Source organism: Pecten maximus, chromosome 17 (assembly GCF_902652985.1).
Source record: "Pecten maximus chromosome 17, xPecMax1.1, whole genome shotgun sequence".
Taxonomy (NCBI): Eukaryota; Metazoa; Mollusca; class Bivalvia; order Pectinida; family Pectinidae; genus Pecten; species Pecten maximus.
In genome coordinates, this window is record NC_047031.1 from 9008044 (window position 1) to 9029994 (window position 21951).

Below are 21951 nucleotides of genomic sequence, written 5' to 3' on the forward strand. Positions count from 1 at the left end.
AAATATGGGGGTACATGTACAGGTGTTTTTATCACCACAGTCAAAATTCTATCTGGACGCAGGAAAACGTCAGGGAAGGGATAATACTTTATATCTAAGTCTGAAACAAAGATTTATCAATACGTAAATCTTATTGTGATATCAAACAGGATAAAATGTTCCTACCTGTAATTTCTTGATCATATCAGCGTATTCCAGTCGTACGGACTCCAGATCTGCGGTGTGGGTGTCATGGAGAGCCTTGATCTGGTCCTCGTGTAGGACTTGTAACTCTAGTAACACAAATACACAGTAATTATGTAACTCTAGTAACACAAATACACAGTAATTACGTAACTCTGGTAACATGAATACACAGTAATTACGTAACTCTGGTAACACAAAAACAGTAATTACGTAACTCTGGTAACACAAATACACAGTAATTACGTAACTATGGTAACATGAATACACAGTAATTACGTAACTGGTAACACAAAAACACAGTAATTACGTAACTCTGGTAACACAAATACACAGTAATTATGTAACTCTGGTAACACAAAAACACAGTAATTACGTAACTCTGATAACACAAATACACAGTAATTATGTAAATCAGGTAACACAAAAACACAGTAATCACGTAACTCTGGTAACACAAATACACAGTAATTACAGTGTAACTCTGGTAACACAAAAACACAGTAATTACGTAACTCTGGTAACAAAAATACACAGTAATTATACCGAAAACGTCAAAAACATGCTATGTATTGGATCCAAGATATAGCCCAACAAAAAAAAAACTGTTTTAATTGATAAAGATGAATACAAGTAAATGTGTGATGAATGTATGAAAATTTCTTTTACATTTAATATTATGCGAGAAATGCAATTTCCGTATGTTGAAAATGGGTACCATTTGCTTACAATCACATCTGTCATGTGATTTTAAAATTGAGCGTGCACCAATTCACAACACAATTTGCATGCCTATAAATCGTAAATTTAGCATATTATCTAAATAGAGTTATTTTATATCTAAAGAACTGAGTAAATATTGCAATATATATTCATTCTTTCCTGTGTAATGTTTTACACCCCGATAATGGGACACTTAGGCCTATGTACAGTCTAATTTTTTTTCCTTCATTTTTTCAATGTTTCATTTTTTGTTTTGTTTGATTTCGTTTCGTTGCGTTTGATTTCATTTTGCTTTCATTTTGCACTTTACAAGTACCGGTTGAAAATCGGTAGATAGTTATAAACCGTGAGATAATGAGTTTACGTAAAAAAATTGTCAATATTTTATACGATTATGAGTGTGAATACAAGCAATGTAAGGCATTTTTTAATTCATCTATTTAACTTGAATGTTGTTTCCCTGAAAACTAGACATAAATTTTACGTGAATATTGTAGAACCTATGAATTTTAATCAAAATCCAGCCAGGGCATGCAAATACCCTTGTTCGCACTGACAAGTGTTTAAACGGCTTCTTTTGAGTGAAACTGCTTTTTCTGGAGAAGAAGGACTAGGTCCCACAAGAGACAGTTTAGTCACATTCAAAAGGTGGAAAACAAAAACAACAAATTAGTACTGACCTCGTTTGGATTCTTGGAGCTCAAGTCTGTGTCTTTCTATGACGGTATGGAGTTCGTCAATCTTAACCTGGAGAAAAAAATATATAAATCAATGCCCGACCCTCTGATTCTAGAAGGCAAGACACAAAAATGCCTAGAAATTTATATTTAAAACAATAGTATGAGTACACGAACTTGATACACCACAAATATTTCATTTATCATAGATAAGGTTTACATACAAAATATGGTTTAAACAAAGCTTAATTGATTGACAGTTTTACTTCCCTGCATTACAATCCCCAGCTGGGTAGACTAGCTTTGATAAGGCTTTTAATAAATGGGCCACACTCCATTTCAGTATAAATATTTCCTGTTACAAAATATTTCATATGTTAGAGCATTGTAGCTTGCATTAAAGGGGCACTCCTTCATTCGGATATCGACACACGCACAATTTCTATTGATGAAATCTACGTCCGAAGGATGATTATATGAGTATCTGTGCCTATATGTAATGAAATTAACGCCGAAATGTACAAAAAGAAGGCATATCCTATACAAACATTCTATGTCTTTGCAGTAATAAGTGACACTTTGGTCAAATTAAGAATTTTCAGGACTTAATACTCAAAGAACTTTGGTTTATCTTGAGAGTAAAATGCCTTAATAATGTAAAGATTATAACTTTTACTACTTGGAAAAAATATGTATTTTCCAGTAAGTTTAATTTTGACAACCTAAACTTTATTTAAACGAAGGAATACCCCTTTAAGCTTACTTCTTTCATTATCTGGTAGTAGGTCCTTTTAATTTCACTGTTTTTAAGCTGATATGAACATAATAAGTTATTCCAGTGTTCTTCAAAAAATCATTAAGCATCAAAAACTTTTTTTCTCGGTTCTATATGTCCATAAAATCAATGCTACCACACATTTCAGTCTTATCAACAGATTGGATAATATCCGACTACAATGTATCTACAATATGTGCATTATTTTCATCACATCAGAGGTGAAAATCCAACAGATTGAAAACTATTCATCTAAAAGAGTAAACTACACACCAAAAAATTCTTTGAAGTTTTAACAATTTTATTGATGATTTTTATGATCATAGATGTGTTTGTCTGTCCAGACATCAAGAGTTATCTCCCCTATAATTGTAGCTAAAAGAACAAACATAATGACATCATTACCTAACATAACAACAAAATGGCCACTGTTCAAATACCTACTTCCCATCTGTAGTCTACGATCTTTATCAGCGAGATATACGAAACGATCGATGACAATATCTTTATACTCCTCTAAAGAGTCGTACGTGTCCATTTGGTTTTGATGACTAATCGTCAAACAAACCCTGGTATATCATATTAATCATTTGTTGCAAGATTAATATTACAAGCTGAATATGACTACATACATCTTTTCAATATATAGCAATTTAATCAAATAAACCACACAAAAAAAAATAAAACAAAAACTTATTTCTCTATTCCAGAGAAGCATTTTGATAAAACAAACTTCAAGATTGCGTGTTATGGATATAAGAGAGTAGTAAGTAACAATAAAAAACAAAGAGAAATAGAATCTATAAAAGCTACAAACTAGAAACACTAAAGTTATAGTATATATATCTCACACTGTATAACATAAACCTTGTTATCAGGGGAGGTAATCAGGGTCATAATTACAATTAAACACTACTACAGAGAATTATCTCCCCTTGACAGAGAATTATCTCCCCTTGGTAGCTTTCTTCCTTTTCAGGAGCTACCTTTAGACTTCAAAATCAAATATCGTTATAATGAACAGCATCAGTTACTATATAATGATAAGTTTTTGTTGAACAATTATCTCCATTTATTAGATTGTCTCCCCTTGTTATGCTAATTTCCTATCATCAAGCAATTATCTAAATTATTTTCCCTTGATAGTTAACTAAAAAAGTACTATCATTTTTCTTTTTTTAAACTGTAACAAAATAACTGCACTTTCTACATTAGAAACATAAATTAAATTTCATGTAAAAGAAAGCATCTACATGTATTTATTTCTGATGGATATTTATGGAAATGTTTGACAAGGTTTTAGTTATGAAGTGTGGTGTTACATATACTGTACTATATATATAATTTCTATTTTCTGTGCATGCAAATTCATAAAATCTGCAAAAGAGTGTGTGTACCAGTACCAGTAGCACCAGGCACCAGTTTGTGTCTCTACAATTGGTGTATCCATACATCCTCATCAACCAATCAAATCAACTGATTTATATCATCAGGAACTAACTGACCAATCAAAATCAGGTATTGTTAGAAATTCAGCAGTATTGTAAGTAGAAAAATAAATTGTAAATTCATACATTATACAACATTGTATAATGTATCAATACATTAATTTATAGGATGTATCGATGCAATTAATTTGTTGGGTATATAGAGCATATGTAGAGACACACCCTGTACCAGTCCCGCCCCCTACAGTGAAAATCTACAGTGAGAGTGTCCGATTACATGTTAATATGGTTTTACATGTCCCTTGTCGCTCTCCATTTTAATCACTGCAAAAATTAAAATGACAATTCATCAATGACATTGTGCCTTTAATCTACATGGCATTCTATAAATCACAGTGTGCCTTTAATTTACGTGACAATCCATCTATGACATTGTGCCTTTAATTAACAAATTCATCAATGACATTGTGCCTTTAATTTACATGACAATCTATCATGACAGCATGCCTTTAATTCACATGACAATTCATCATGACATTGTGCCTTTAATTTACATGACAATATATCTATGATATAGTGCCTTTAATAAACATGACAATCTATCTATGACAGTGTGCCTTTAATTTACATGACAATCTATCTATGACATTGTGCCTTTGATTTTCATGACAATCTATCTATGATATTGTGCCTTTAATTTACATGACAATCTATCATGACAGCGTGCCTTTAATTCACATGACAATCCATCATGACAGTGTGCCTTTAATTTACATGACAATCTATCTATGACAGTGTGCCTTTAATTTACATGACAATCTATCTATGACAGTGTGCCTTTAATTTACATGACAATCTATCTATGACAGTGTGCCTTTAATTTACATGACAATCTATCTATGACATTGTGACTTTGATTTTCATGACAATCTATTTATGATATTGTGCCTTTAATTTACATGACAATCTACTATGACATTGTGCCTTTAATTTACATGACAATCTATCAATGACAGTGTGCCTTTAATTAACATGACAATCTATCAATGACAGTGTGCCTTTAATTAACATGACAATCTATCAATGACATTGTGCCTTTAATTTACATGACAATCTAAATGTATCTATGATATTGTGCCTTTAAACTACGTGAAAGGTTTGTTTCAATTATCATCTTGTAATAATGCTGTCTTTAATATCTAAAAAGTTTCAAATACATTTCAATGTCCAATTGAATTCACCAATCTAGTGAAAAATTTCAAATACAAATAGTTGTCCATTTTTGTAAAATCAGTATTTTTTATTTTTTTTTTTTTTTTTTCATATCAAACATTAGATCAAACATTTGAAATATTTTTTGTCCCTCCCTTAACGTTTTAAGAAGTTATTTGTTAGAATTTTCATAAAAAATAAACATTGAACACAAATGTGTTAAATTGCGTTAACAAGTGGTATTTTTATATATGAATATGCCTCACAAAATTGAGAATACATAAAGAAAATGAAAAAAATATTGACGATAATCCTTGTCTTGTAAAATTAGATGAGAATTAATGAAAACTTTAAGCATGATGAAGAAATGTTTTTTAATATATTAAGATATTGTATATTAGATATACTATGTTTTTATATAACAATAATTAAGATGATTAATTTGTTATTATGTCTACCCTGATCAGAGATAGCTGATCAAGATCAGTCAAACGTTTTACTAAATGATAAAACACATTGAACATTCAGAATGGTAAATGAAGCTTTGTAGCATTATTATTACCCACTAGCTTAGTCTGAACTATAGCCGACAACTTTATGTCATAAACAACGCTAACAATACAACCATGGATAAAATAGATAAATTAGAAAACAAATCAACAAAACAATTATTGACCTTATATGGTAATGTAAATAATCAACAAAATCACTGAAGCGGAAAATCAATAACAGCTGGTCACTCATGCACTACGGGTTGAACTGATTGTTTTTATAATTAATTAAACTAGGAAGCAAAAATAAACACACAATTAAATTGTTACCAGATATATATACTTATAAGCAAAATTATAAACCTCAATTAGCTAATAAAAATTCTGTTTCCATAGTAACAAACAAATGACACTTCTTCATTATATTTAAGAAAATGGATTAAAAAAGAAAATAAACCAAGACATCAATTAAAATGAAATTGCTGACTATAACTGATGTAGATTTTTTTATGGTAAAATCATGAATTTTGTTTGAAGTATAATATTTATAGACTTAAGGCCATCTTTAAGTTAAAACTAAGGAAAATTAATCACATATCTATTTTGATAGAAATTTTATTTAGAAAACCATATTGCCAAAAAATATTTAAGTTCACAAAGCAACCTACTTCTGAGAAATACAAAAAATGTACAAGGAATTGTAAACATGTTTCTTAATGTAATAAAATATTCTCTCAAATGGAGTACATTTTGTATATATATCATACCTATAAGCTTGTATACATGTACTAGTATATATTTGTGTTACTGTTTTTAAACAGGAGTTTTCACATTCAAATATGAAGTAGTCCATAAGTGATTTTGAAAATTGTGTTTTATTTATTAACAACTTTTCCAAATACCAAATTTGAAAAATACCACAGATTTTTTAACAAACCAAAAAGTTTGAGTTATGTAATCACATTTCACTTCTTGGAAGAAATAAACTTAAATTTGTATAAAGATCTTTTTAATGAAGAAGAAATTAGGGATAAATATAAAATCATTTGCTTAGAACTTATACTTTTATTAACAAAATTTATCAATTACTAATTAATTGATTAATTAAGCTCATTATTTAAACCTGATACTATATTAGAACATATATTAATTACTGTAGTAGATGTAGCTGTAAGCCTAGATGTCTGTTACTATGGCAACAATATACCTATTCTTACCTCTTGTAATGCTTCAAATTCCTTGAAATCAATATAATGTATAATAAATATTCTGTGCCATTTTCTTCATTAATATTTTTTTATTTATCTAAATGACACAAATATTGTCTTTTCTGTTTATACAAAGTCTTCCGTACCCACTAAGTTTTTTTTAATTAAACATTTCTGTTGAAATTTAGCCATTGCAAAGAATTAATTTTTATACAATATCACGCCTTACAATGTAAACACAATAACACCAAAAACGTAAAAAAAATTTAATGACATTACTTATGACCTTGACCTTTACCATCCTTATGACCTTTGACAATGAATTGTTTAAATCAAGAACAAAGTTCTTAAAAAATTATCTAAAATCAAATCATGAAAATTTATTTTGATTAAGTTTTCACAGATCTTCCGAACAAAGAAAAAATACTCACCGATGTTTCGCTGTCCTTGTTTTTCAGACGGTTTGAGTTCAGTTCCGATAGGAACCTAGACTGGCTAGCGTCCATTTCAATTTTACGTAGATCTTCTTGCAGTTTTTTCATGGCACTGGTTCGCTTTTCAATCTCATCTTGATAGACGAGTTCTTTGGCCTCCAACCCTTGTACGTTTTTCTGTTAGTATATATCGTGAGTGGAACTAGCTAAATATAGATTTGGCCCCGCACATGCATATATATAAAGCAGAACCTGGGAAAAGTATTGTGTGTATAGTCATAGTAAATCTAAACCAACAAGAGAGATTCTCTAAAATGAAATGAATTTTTCAGTTTTTAAGTTTTCAAAATTTTTTTGATTATCTGTAATGACTCAATTTAGATAACATAAAAATAACTAACATACCCTACAAAAAATCAAGAACTTCACCAAAAAAAAAAAAATTCCAGATAAAATTTGTCTCATTAAATTTGTTTTTTTTTTAACTTTGTTTTTTGTTTTGTTTTTTATTGTTTTTTTGTATTTCATTTTTTTTTTTTTTTGTCGTTTTGTTATTGATTGACTTTATTATGTTATACACACAGAACAGTTCTCTAGCGGTAGATTTTCAGTCCAGTAAAATAACCAGACAATATCATCTGTGTCCCTCATAACACTGTACCTATCAACCTCTCAGTACGCCACTTTCTCCAGTCATAACAACAAGAGAAAAACAGCCATACCTTGTTTTAAAATCATTTAATTTCTCCCACACTTTCAGAAAATTGTCAGGGTCTGATTTGAGGATTAATGTATGAGAACTTTGTTAGTCTGGACTCAATAAGAATATAAATTTTGTTGTAAAGTTGTAAAAGTAAAACTAAATTTGTGAATTGATAAGTTATTGACAATCATTTCTGTATATAAATTTCGGCATAGTAGTAGATTAAACAGTATGTAAATTGTTCAGAGTTCCAGAACCACAGATTAAATCAAACCTGTACAAAACTATTGTGAAATTAAAAAAAAACAAGAGATCCCAGAGGGATCTTGGCGCCCACCATTGAATGATCTTCATAGGTTCCATGTCAGATTGATCTTTTCTCTACTTTTCCCTTCATTTTACTAATCTGTGCAAATTGAGACATCCCTCCAGTACTTTTCAAACAAGGGAATCCTAGCTATATAAGAAATTTGAGATTTAACGATGGCTGCCTGTTTGCCAGGTTGTTTTCAGGACAGACTGGTCCAAAAATGCAGCACAAGGGACCAATTAAGGGGAACCTACTTATGAAATTTGAGAAAGATCCCTTCAGTACTTTCTCAGAAATAGTGATAACAAACTTCAATTGTCAAAATCCAAGATGGCTGCCTGTCGGCCATGTTGTTTTCAGATTGGTCTCAAAACGCAATATGCATAACTAGGCACCAAAGGGAACCTTCATATGAAATTTGAGAAAGATCCCTTCAGTACTTTCTCAGAAATAGCGATAACAAACTTCAATTGTCAAAATCCAAGATGGCTGCCTGTCGGCCATGTTGTTATCCGATTGGTCTCAAAACGCAATATGCATAACTAGGCACCAAGGGAAACCTACATATGAAATTTCAAAAAGATCCCTTATACACTTTCTCAGAAATAGTGATAACAAACTTCAATTGTCAAAATTCAAGATGGCTGCCTGTCGGCCATGTTGTTTTCGGATTGGTCTCAAAACGCAATATGCATAACTAGGCACCAAGGGAAACTTACATATGAAATTTCAGAAAGATCCATTCAGTACATTCCCAGAAATAGTGATAACAAACTTCAATTGTCAAAATCCAAGATGGCTGCCTGTCGGCCATGTTGTTTTCGGATTGGTCTCAAATCGCAATATGCATAACAAGGCACCAAGGGGAACCTACATATGAAATTTCAGAAAGATCCCTTTAGTACATTCTCAGAAATAGCGATAACAAACTTCAATTGTCAAAATCCAAGATGGCTGCCTGTCGGCCATGTTGTTTTCTGATTGGTCTCAAACGCAATATGCATAACTAGGCACCAAGGGGAACCTACATATGAAATTTGAGAAAGATCCCTTCAGTACTTTCTTAGAAATAGCGATAACAAGAATTGTTTACGGACGGAGGGACGGACGGACGGACGGACCACGGACGCAGGGCGATTTGAATAGCCCACCATCTGATGACGGTGGGCTAAAAAATCTCATGTTACCACTAAATCAATGTGTCCAGATTCGATTTTATTGTTTAATGTTTTTACATATTAACATTCAATATTTGCAGTTTGTAAATTAGCTGTACTGCAATTTTGAGTAAAATTGTTTCATTTTGAAACATCATTATACTTTTAGTACTGCAATTTTGAGTAAAATTGTTTCATTTTGAAACATCATTATACTTTTAGTACTATCTCTGTCAGCCTCTATTCAACTTAAATCTATCATTATAAAGCCATAACTGTAGAGTGACCGAAAATGACCGTGATAAATCCTTATTGTATATATTTAGGGTTTATTACAATCCAGACTAACAAGGTTCCTAATTATTAGATCATTATTACTATTACATAATTACCACCCTCCACCAGCATACGAAGCAGAAGGCCAAACTAAAGCAAAGTGTTGTTTCAGGTCTCAAAATATAAGAGGATTACTCGAGAAAGTTTGCTAAGTATTTAATCAAAAAAAAAATAAAATAATTTTATTACATTTACTGACAAGAAAGCCACCATCAGAAACCTCCATCAGTGATACTTGAAACTGTACCAAAACAAGAGATCACAAGAACCAATGAATTGAAGTGTGACTTCCACATGTACATCCCCTGTAAATCAAGATTTTTTCCATTTCAAAGTTCGTACAGGTTTTTCAAACCAAAATTCAAGCAATTTTACAGCATTCTTTTCAATTTTTCCGGTACTTTTTTATGCAAACTTAAAATTGTAGGGAATAGGAGTAATTTTTGTTTTTTAACTTGATAACAATAACAAAAGTGTGTTGTCTAAATAAAGAGATTGAAAGTCTGCACTTGTAATAAATAACCAAATGCAAAAATTAAGAAATTATCGAAAAATTAAAGTAAATAATGTTGATGATCAAAATATTTTCATTTTAACTTAAATGATACATAACTCATTTTTAAGGAATCTAAAACAGCATATTTACAGCAAGTAAGTATGAATTCCAGTACTTTCAAGAACTTGTAAACAAATTTCAGCACTGACTCCAAAATTCCACCACTTTTCATCACCTGTACAAACCATGTATCAAAATATTGTTTTATATAATATTACCATATGTAGAGTGTTCAGTATATCCTGAAACAATTATTGCTTTAGCTTGGCCTTAAAAATAGCAATTTCACATGTTTATTTGGATAACTGTGATAAAAAGTCTGCAGGATATATATGGTACGAACCACCTGAAATAGATTCAGTTTGTATTAGTACAAAGGGAAATAACTCTATGTTATAAAGCAGGTAGCCCCAAGCACCAGAAGCTCTCTACTCAGGATTAGTGTCATATCTGTGACTAGCGAGACAGGGCAGAATAGATCCAACTCATTATCTGAATACTACAAAAATTCTCGTATAGATCCATCAATACTTCTTAAGATCTGTATACTACAAAAATTCTCCTATATATTCATTGATACTTGTTGTAATCTGTATACTACAAAAATTCTCTATAGATCCATCAATACTTCATAATTGCATTTAACTTTTTAAGAGATATGCCGTACAAGAAAAGTTCCAATTAAAAATTAATCTAGAGAGATTACAACGTATTTAACCCATTCAACTCTTTAAATATTTAAAGCATCCAATCAAGAAAGGTTAAAATTAAGGTAAAAATCATGAGTTCATATCTTACAGGTAAAAGTTGCAGGTATTAGATTCTGGGTATAAAACTTTTAAGATGTCTACCTTGTTCATCTCATTTCTGTATTTGTAAACTTCTGTTATGATAGACATTGATTGAATATTATTTCTACCTTAATCCCGCAAAAGAAACAATTTTGTATTGAAAAAAAGAAATATCCTGAAAAAAAGATAATAATTTACATAACAACTGAGGTTGTAGTCATGGAAACGGGTCTGTTACCTTGGCTACTTCAGCCGCGGCCTTGAACTTCTGAGCCTCCAAAGTCTTCCCTTCTAACTGTTTAAGGTAGGTTTGTATGAGGTCATCCTTTTCCTCATTAGCTGTAATATAAACAACATCTCCCTTGATTTCTAAACATTGTGTAGAAATAGGGCGTGGTGTCAATGACAATGTTTGTGATTACACTATATAAACATACCAGTCAAAACTGAAAATCTGCGTGGATATCTCAATTAAGACAGTCTTGAAAAACCTAGATACTTTTGTTTTGCTACTTAGATTTAATTTGACCATTTTTTTCATCTTTTTTTCTTGTCTTGTAATCAACCCCTAGAAGGGGGGAGTGGGGGGGGGGGGGGGGGGGGGGGGGGGGGGGGGGGGGGGGGAGACCTTTCTTTGGCCAAAATAAACATATATTTGGTTTTTGTCTGCCCTGGCAGAAAAGTTCATTGAGATAAAATGGAATTCGTTGTTAATTGAAATATATCAACTTTTCTGGATATTTTTTATCTGGAAACTGCTTTGCTTATAATGTTTATATAATGTACATTCAAAACATGAAATCTACATGTATGTCTAAATTTCATTTCTTTAAGGGAATGATCTTTTTTTATACAGTTGATATTTTTGGTATTTCGGAGGCCACCCCGCGGCCTTACCTAAAAGTGCTGACTTCAATTGTTCTGTGATGGCCTTCACGTCATCCTTCGCCTTTGACAATGCCGATTCAAGCTTCTTTTTGCTCCTGAAGAAAGAAAAACATTCAAAATATTATTTTCACAATGACAAGAAGATTTTAACATGTACACATTTTTCCTTGTCTTTTCTAAACTTTTCCAAGTCTTAATTTTGACCTCAATCAACATTTCCTTGTTTTTGGTATTTACTCAGAGCTCAGTTCACTTCAAAAAAGACTAAATAATAATTATTCATTAATTTTAAAGAATATATACATATTTCAAAAGCACTCTAACCACTTCTTTTTTGATTGAACCAGACAAACATGCCATCAATTTAACATACAATTATAGACTTTTGATAAGGTTGATGAATTGTTTTATTAACCTAAGAAAAAATATTAACCGAGGCAAAGTTCAAGCTTTTCATATTACTCAGGTCAATAAATCTATGTATGACTGAAATCCAAAGGCTATGATAGTTTGATAAAATGACTATTTTGATTAAAACATTCAATTAATACAAGTTATACTCGTACACATATGCAGTGATAGAGACTCCTAGATGAAGCATATGTAAATACTAAATCATATCTTAACAGTTAACACCACACAATCGAAACAGTAAATTTATGCATTAAAATACATTCAGTACACTCATAAACAATGGAATAAGTTTCAGATTTATTGCTTATTTGACTTTGCATGGCAATACCAAGGGGAGGTAATTCATAATCTTTTTACAGAAACACCAAGTCCACCAGCTATTTTACCAGCATTGTTTGTATGGTCGGTCAATATGACTTTCTATCGGGAATTATGTGATGCTATTTTAGCCAATCAGAAAGTGTGAAATTTTTTTATAAAATGAAAATTAAATACTGATAAAAACATTAAAATTTAAGCGGTAATCTTTGGTGTTTGTGTGTTGACCCCTTGAGTCGTAGGTTGTGTGTGGCGCCCCGAGTCAGAGGTTGTGTGTTGACCCACTGAGTCAGAGGTTGTGTGTTGACCTCCTGAGTCGGAGGTTGTGTGTTGACCCCCTGCTGAGTCTGAGGTTGTGTTGACCCCAGAGTCAGAGGTTGTGAGTTGACCTCCTGAGTCAGAGGTTGTGAGTTGACCCCTGAGTCAGAGGTTGTGTGTTGACCCCCTGAGTCAGAGGTTGTGTGTTGACCCCCAGAGTCGGAGGTTGTGTTGACACCCTGAGTCAGAGGTTGTGTGTTGACCCCCCTGAGTCATAGGTTGTGTGTTGACCCCCCTGAGTCAGAGGTTGTGTGTTGACCCCCTGAGTCAGAGGTTGTGTGTTGACCCCCTGAGTCAGAGGTTGTGTGTTGACCCCCTGAGTCAGAGGTTGTGTGTTGACCCCCCTGAGTCAGAGGTTGTGTGTTGACCCCCTGAGTCAGAGGTTGTGTGTTGACCCCCCTGAGTCATAGGTTGTGTGTTGACCCCCCTGAGTCAGAGGTTGTGTGTTGACCCCCTGAGTCAGAGGTTGTGTGTTGACCCCCTGAGTCAGAGGTTGTGTGTTGACCCCCTGAGTCAGAGGTTGTGTGTTGACCCCCTGAGTCAGAGGTTGTGTGTTGACCCCCCTGAGTCATAGGTTGTGTGTTGACCCCCCTGAGTCAGAGGTTGTGTGTTGACCCCCTGAGTCAGAGGTTGTGTGTTGACCCCCTGAGTCAGAGGTTGTGTGTTGACCCCCTGAGTCAGAGGTTGTGTGCTGACAACCTGAGTCAGAGGTTGTGTGTTGACCCCCCTGAGTCATAGGTTGTGTGTTGACCCCCTGAGTCAGAGGTTGTGTGCTGACAACCTGAGTCAGAGGTTGTGTGCTGACAACCTGAGTCAGAGGTTGTGTGCTGACAACCTGAGTCAGAGATTGTGTGTTTACCCCCTGAGTCAGAGGTTGTGTGCTGACAACCTGAGTCAGAGGTTGTGTGTTGACCCCCTGAGTCAGAGGTTGTGTTGACCCCCTGAGTCAGATGTTGTGTGTTGAACCCCTGAGTCAGAGGTTGTGTGTTGACCCCCTGAGTCAGAGGTTGTGTGTTGACCCCCTGAGTCAGATGTTGTGTTGACCCCCTGAGTCAGATGTTGTGTGTTGACCCCCTGAGTCAGATGTTGTGTGTTGAACCCCTGAGTCAGATGTTGTGTGTTGAACCCCTGAGTCAGAGGTTGTGTGCTGACCCCCTGAGTCAGAGGTTGTGTGCTGACCCCCTGAGTCAGAGGTTGTGTGCTGACAACCTGAGTCAGAGGTTGTGTGTTGACCCCCTGAGTCGGAGGTTGTGTGTTGACCCCCTGAGTCAGAGGTTGTGTGCTGACAACCTGAGTCAGAGGTTGTGTGCTGACAACCTGAGTCAGAGGTTGTGTGCTGACAACCTGAGTCAGAGATTGTGTGTTTACCCCCTGAGTCAGAGGTTGTGTGCTGACAACCTGAGTCAGAGGTTGTGTGCTGACAAACTGAGTCAGAGGTTGTGTGCTGACAACCTGAGTCAGAGATTGTGTGCTGACAACCTGAGTCAGAGATTGTGTGCTGACAACCTGAGTCAGAGGTTGTGTGTTGACCTCCTGAGTCAGAGGTTGTGTGTTGACCCCCTGAGTCAGAGGTTGTGTGCTGACAACCTGAGTCAGAGGTTGTGTGCTGACAACCTGAGTCAGAGGTTGTGTGCTGACAACCTGAGTCAGAGGTTGTGTGCTGACAACCTGAGTCAGAGATTGTGTGCTGACAACCTGAGTCAGAGGTTGTGTGCTGACAACCTGAGTCAGAGGTTGTGTGCTGACAACCTGAGTCAGAGATTGTGTGCTGACAACCTGAGTCAGAGGTTGTGTGCTGACAACCTGAGTCAGAGGTTGTGTGCTGACAACCTGAGTCAGAGATTGTGTGCTGACAACCTGAGTCAGAGGTTGTGTGTTGACCTCCTGAGTCAGAGGTTGTGTGTTGACCCCCTGAGTCAGAGGTTGTGTGTTGACCCCCTGAGTCAGAGGTTGTGTGTTGACCCCCTGAGTCAGAGGTTGTGTGTTGACCCCCTGAGTCAGAGGTTGTGTGTTGACCCCCTGAGTCAGAGGTTGTGTGTTGACCTCCTGAGTCAGAGGTTGTGTGTTGACCCCCTGAGTCAGAGGTTGTGTGTTGACCCCCTGAGTCAGAGGTTGTGTGTTGACCCCCTGAGTCAGAGGTTGTGTGTTGACCCCCTGAGTCAGAGGTTGTGTGTTGACCTCCTGAGTCAGAGGTTGTGTGTTGACCCCCTGAGTCAGAGGTTGTGTGTTGACCCCCTGAGTCAGAGGTTGTGTGTTGACCTCCTAAGTCAGAGGTTGTGTGTTGACCTCCTGAGTCCAAGGGTGTGTGTTGACCCCCTAAGTCCAAGGGTGTGTGTTGACCCCCTAAGTCAGATGTTGTGTGTTGACCCCCTGAGTCAGAGGTTGTGTGCTGACAACCTGAGTCAGAGGTTGTGCTCCTTAAGTCGGAGGCTGGGGTTGGCCCCTGGACAAATTGCAGCATCAATACAGTAAACCCACACACAGCACTGACATGTAAATATACTACACAAACAATAGTCCTGATTAATTACATTAATTATCTGTTACAGGCAAAAATTAACCTCATCCTTTTGTACAAAATAAGTTCAAACACAAAAACTCTCAAACTGCCTTAACTCAAATCAGAAATTACAAACATACACAAACAAGTTAAAATTTAACAAAAATCAGAAAAAAAATCATCAACTGCTTATATCAGAATATTTGTGAAAATATGCAAGTATCCCTTTTGGGAATGAAGAGTTGTGTCCCCTTAAACAAATTCATATTGTTTGATTACTATGTTAAGTTCATGTCAAAATATTTTCTGGTATTCATTATGAAATAACTTCTTTCCTGACACAAAATTACCTCTGTTGTAAATAAATCATTTGATAAATTATGATGTAAAACAAATTCTAAAACTGAAAAATCCTTCTAAATGTAGACCAAAAACTTTGAGAGATCTAAACAGTTAATAAAATTTACTTTCACCCAGTTTAGATAGCCTGAATTTGTTGATGAAGATAATTGATGCATTTTCCCCAGTTCATTAAGAAATATTGGTACTCATGCCAATTATAATTCATTTGTATTTTATGACAAATTAATAATCAAAACACATGTATAATTAAGTCATATGGTCTGAGACAAAAGTCCTTCAAATATTCTGATATTAAACCAAAACAAATTCTTTATCAATAAATGCATTGTTTTTCTGCATAATGTTTGTTTATAATCGATATTATTGGAGATAAAATTTACAACAAAATATTAGGATCATCCACCAAAACTGTTGATTTTCATCCTAATACAAAATAATTCCATCTTAACATGGACAAACGTTGTCACAACAATCTTACCCAGCTGACTCTGTCGATTATTAAAGTTAAATATGATTAATTAACGAGGCAAAGGGCAGACAAAAAAAACAGAAACAATAATATCATTCAGGACGGAAATAATTATTTAAGAGATGTATATGCCAGGTCACAGAAAAGCTTTGACAGACAGAAAAAATGTAACATCATCGCAAGTTGGACGTCACGAAGCATTCTGAAATCATTCAAAACAAGATTAATCAACAAACTTTAGACACGACACATCTAAAAGTGGTCAATCTATAGCAATGGCAGAAAGTCTGGAGGAAAAAAGACAAAGAATGCATCCTTACAAACCAATCTGTGAAAAAATAATATTATATATATTTATATACATGGCGAGAGCATCCTTAAAATTGAGATCATACTGAGGTACAGACAGGAAAATTATTTTAACTCAGAAACTGAAATGATAAAAAAAAATCCACATCCATATCACACACTTAATGCAATTCAAAGGTCAAGGTCAAATCTAGAACTTCCCATAATTTTTTTTGTTTAACAAATATACAATATATTACATGTAGCTATTGTACTTTTTTAGGTGTATTTTGTATGAATTGGTTTTAACTTTGTTCCGACGAATGATGAAAAGTTTTCAAAATTTGACCTTTATCTTTACCTTTGATCTTGAAGAATTAACTCTGTAACAAAGAGGAAGTGAAATACAGCAAACCAAATATTGAGTGAATAAAATCATTTCTACCAACAGACGTTCAGTTTTCGCACTTTTGAAAATGTTTCACTTTGCATAAAAATTCGAAAGAGGGTTTGACTTTTCAATGTAGAATTTTTTACGACTATTTATTGCTAATTCTACCATGTATGCTATGCAACGACAGTTTTGATTGGTTTAAAACCATGTATTATTTTCCAATATTACACGCTCGTGTCAATAATACACGCTCGTGAGTCACGGCTGTTACAATCTTTCCCCTCCGAAATCGTGCATTTGTAAACAAACATGGCGGCGCCAAAACGTTTGAACGTCGGAGACCGTGTTTTTTACAATGGAGAAATTAAGCAGATTGTTAATTTCTATCCACCCAGAGCAGACTTTGCTTAACAATATGTTGTAAGGTCAATTTCCACAGGCAACCTTTGGAGAGCATTTCTACATGAATTGCTTGCCGACATCCCCTGAAGTTATCGAAACGGCTTGGAATTGACGTCAGCTTTTGAATATCAATTAGCACGCGCGCCTTATCGTTTCTTGTGAATTGTAACAGCCATGTAGCGACATATTTCCCGGGGTTTCGTTGCCGTTTTTCTATTAGGAAGAGGTAGATCTCAGAACTAAACAGTACATGGTAGAATAGAAATAATCAACTTTGACTCGTGTATTGTTGCAGGATATACAACTCGGACGAGGATATTTTACAATTTTAATTAATAACTCAGGCCTGCGGCCTTCGTTATTAATTTAATTGCAAAATATCCTCGTCCTCGTTGTATATCCTGCAACAATACACGAATCATCGTTAATTATTTCTTAAGTAAAATTTCTGAACATCGGTGCTTGGAGACAACCCCTGATTATTGGTGGAAACAACACCCAAGCGTCAGTCATAGAATAGATTTTATAACAGTAGCATAACATCAATATTCATTCTGGAATTTTTATAAGAAAATCAAATTTGAAAGAAATCACCTTTTTTGTTTAACATCAAATTTTGTTCAAATATTTTTTTTTTTTTTTTTTTTTTTATTTTCATTTGAGAAGGCCTTTAGGTTACCTATTCAATATCTTAAATATCCTTGCTTTGATAAAAAATAATTGCATCTAACCAATCATGATATTGATCAGTAATATACATTTTTTGTTTGTTACTGTTACAATGGGTTAAATCCAATTTATTTTCTAAGTGAAATAACCAGTACAGTTAACTAAAATAATTTAATCAGTTTTTGACATGAATAAATTGTTTTAAATATGTTTGAAAAATGTTTGTAAAAATCTGAAAATTTACCCAGCAATGATTTGATTTTCTTTCTAAAAGATCCAGAAAAACATGTAGACCTTTAACATTACAGTTCACTTAACACCTTTGACACACATGTGCAGAGTAACATCAATTAGATTCACATCACACTCCTTGACTTACTTGTTATCAACCATATTCAGAGTTCTTGAGGAAAAAGATATCAAAACCACATCATTTTGAAGAAAATCTTTCATCTACATTCTGTATTTATAAAGTAATGTTTATTTACCAGGAAAATATACGGTTTGGTTCTAGGTTTCTAGGTGGTAGTGTCATCGTATCTGATGAGACCACAGGTCAATAAAGTGTTAATATATATAACTCTACACAAATGTATCGATAATTACAGTTTACAATGAACTGTTTTTGTATCTGGTAATTCAGTGATGTTTTTATTTGTACACATGGTGACAAATTGAAGTTTTCAAACTTTAATACAACTTCTAAAGAAAATGAAATTCACACCAGTTAAGTGTGGTCATTTTGTTACCGTAGAAATATATAACCGTGAAGATGCGTTTAAGTATAAAAAACTTCAATACAGTCGTAACTAGCCAAATATTCTATTTTCTAAAAGCAAACAAAATCTAGCAATGTTACTGACATAATGTTTACAAGCAATTTCTAATCCTAAGCTAAAAATACAATTTCCAACAAAATTTTCAAATAAGATCCGATTTTTTAAACTGTATCATGACTCACTTCGTCGACGCCTTGTTGATAGCGTATGTCGTCAGCCATTCTACCATGTCTGCGTTGATTGTAGATATTTTCTCCGTCAGTTCCTTCGCTGTGGAGAGGGACTCTTCAATCTTACTGCTACAGTCGTCAAGGTCAATATCCGGAGTCTTAGGATACCAATCTTCTTCCTCGTAGCTCTTGGAATTGTCCATAAAAAACTGGGAAATACAAATCGTTAATGTTACTTCTTTAAATATTTCATAAAGTTAAATGAAACTTTGTCATTTATTAACATACGCAAACCTGGTAAGGCTTTGGAACTTAACAGGCTCTTTACAAAATATGATAAAATTAGAAATAAAACATTTTTATGACAAGTTTGAATGGCAGGAATGTTCTAACAATTTTCAGTGTTTATATATATACAGGTGGTAAAACCTGACATGAAGAGATCTCAGCTGATGATGATTAATCTGTACAAAGTCAAATTACCTCGTTAACCTGCTGAAGCAGTCGTAGCTTCTGTCCACACACATTTTCATACCCGACGATGAAGATCGTGACTTGTTGCTGGTACTGTAACAGAACGTCCAATACAATAAAAGAATTCTAAACCGTAAATAAATTTGATGACAGTACATCCCATAAATAGACACTGGACATACTTGTGTGTGATTCTTCATACTAGCAAATACAAAATGTACATACTGTAAACGGGATTGTTTTCGCGGGGGGGGAATTTTGACGCGATTTCAATATGTAAACTATGCGTGTGGGGTAATTTTCGCGATCGACCCACTTTCGCTTGTAGTTCAAGATTACGCAAATTGATATCAAAATAATATGCGTGGGGGAAATTTTCGCGAACAAAAGGACTCCACGTAATTAGCGTAGATTTCCCCCTCCCGTAAATTTCAATGTTTACAGTATGTATTGTTATCAAGTGGAGAATTTTACCATTTCCATGCTAGGGCAAACCTCAGATCAGACTCATTTGGTTCCATCCCTTATAGCAAGATTGTGTGTCTTCCTTCATGCCCAGCAATGGTTTATAAAATTATGGAATTGGTGGACAAGTTGACTATTTCAGAGATATCACCCAGGGACTATAATGTCCACAAAGCCAGCACCAGAGTCAGAACCAGAAATAAATTTTAATGGCAAGAAAGTGTCCTCTTTTCATGCCAAGCAATTTTACATATTGTTACAGGGTGAAGGATTCCAAGGGGCAAAGCGGGAAATCCACAGGGCCATCACCAGGCCCAGAACAAGGGGCCAGTCCACAGGGCCATCACCAGGCCCAGACCAAGGGGCCAGTCCACAGGTCCATCACAAGACCCAAACCAAGGCAAAATTTGACAGGGCCAGCACCAGATCTGGCCGACCAATGGCACTATTTGATCACCATGGATGTGAATGTCACTTAATGCCTAACCTGGTAAATATCACCTGAGATCATTGCTCTATAGACATACCACCATGGAAGATGAACAGTTTTCAGTGTACCTTTTCTGCACTATGGAGGTAATGACAGTAATTTTAGATAAGTCAGAGTGTAACATACAAAGAATTGATAACCTACCTTTTTTTTCTTGATCTGGTCCTTGATAAGGGCCTCGAGTTCAGCCTGAAATGTAAAACAGAATTTTGTATTTTGTATAAGAGTACCCCATAAGAGTACCCCGTAAAACCAATGAACTCAGACACAGAGTTGGACAGTATTGGGGAGATTTCTCTTCTACACTAACAAATACAGTAGGTTCTACGCATTTAATTTACAATATGTGCTTGAACTATTAGTACATAAATATCAGAAAATTCACACATCAAGGGGATAGACTGAAAGGTTGAGAAGAAGGAAGGGAGAAAGAGAGAGAGATTGAAAGGTAGAGAAGAAGGAAGGGAGAAAGAAGAGGCTGAAAGGTTGAGAAGAAGGAAGAGAGAAAGAGGGGGAACGGAAAGGTAGAGAAGAAGGAAGGGAGAAAGAGGGGGGAACGGAAAGGTTGAGAAGAAGGAAGGGAGAAAGAGGGGGAAACGGAAAGGTTGAGAAGGAGGAAGGGAGAAAGAGAGAGAGATTGAAAGGTAGAGAAGAAGGAAGGGAGAAAGAGGGGGGAACGGAAAGGTTGAGAAGAAGGAAGGGAGAAAGAGGGGGAAACGGAAAGGTTGAGAAGGAGGAAGGGAGAAAGAAGAGGCTGAAAGGTTGAGAAGAAGGAAGGGAGAAAGAGGGGGAACGGAAAGGTTGAGAAGGAGGAAGGGAGAAAGAGAGAGAGATTGAAAGGTAGAGAAGAAGGAAGGGAGAAAGAAGAGGCTGAAAGGTTGAGAAGAAGGAAGAGAGAAAGAGGGGGAACGGAAAGGTTGAGAAGAAGGAAGGGAGAAAGAAGGGGAAACGGAAAGGTTGAGAAGAAGGAAGGGAGATTTAGAAGATTTGAGAAATAATAAAGGAAATTGTAGGATTAGAGAAAAGAGACTGCAAGAAAATAGTTGTAGTGGAATATGGGAAACACAGAATGGGAGAGAATTTAAGGGCCATTCTAAAGTAAGTCATTGTAGAAGGATCAGGAGAATACTGGGGAACCACAGCAGGGGGGCTCCTATAACTTACTATGTCCTCAACGTACTCCAGGGTAGACTGTGTCTCCATCAGAGCCTGGGTACTAGTCTCATAGGACTCATAAATCTGGAAATATACCAAAATATACCATATATTAGCGATCATACGACGGATAAATCTGGAAATATACCAAATATATACCATATATTACTGATCATACGACGGATAAATCTGGAAATATACCAAAATATACCACATATTACTGATCATACAACTCATAAATCTGGAAATATACCAAAATATACCATATATTACTGATCATACGACGGATAAATCTGGAAATATACCAAAATATACCACATATTACTGATCATACAACTCATAAATCTGGAAATATACCAAAATATACCATATATTACTGATCATACGACGG

The 21951-nt window shown here is 34.9% G+C and overlaps 1 protein-coding gene across 13 annotated transcripts in view; it reads right to left on the reverse strand.

Moving 5' to 3' along the window:
- LOC117315682 (nuclear-pore anchor-like) overlaps positions 1–21951 on the reverse strand; it is a 108314-nt gene that overhangs the window by 79784 nt on the left and 6579 nt on the right. For 10 of the 13 annotated variants that reach the window (XR_004529743.1, XM_033869981.1, XM_033869980.1 and 7 more), the window contains exons 3-13: positions 21570–21644; positions 20550–20594; positions 19460–19543; positions 18989–19185; positions 18407–18430; positions 11902–11987; positions 11243–11343; positions 7149–7328; positions 6727–6747; positions 1587–1653; positions 166–272 (exon numbers count right to left, since the gene is read on the reverse strand). Coding sequence is in view for 12 of the 13 variants with exons in the window: in XM_033869981.1 (XP_033725872.1) it covers positions 166–272; positions 1587–1653; positions 6727–6747; positions 7149–7328; positions 11243–11343; positions 11902–11987; positions 18407–18430; positions 18989–19185; positions 19460–19543; positions 20550–20594; positions 21570–21644 (987 nt within the window). In the remaining variant the exon portion in view is untranslated. The remainder of the gene's footprint in view (positions 1–165; positions 273–1586; positions 1654–6726; positions 6748–7148; positions 7329–11242; positions 11344–11901; positions 11988–18406; positions 18431–18988; positions 19186–19459; positions 19544–20549; positions 20595–21569; positions 21645–21951) is intronic. The other 3 variants (XM_033869983.1, XM_033869982.1, XM_033869988.1) reach the window with 3 other exon arrangements.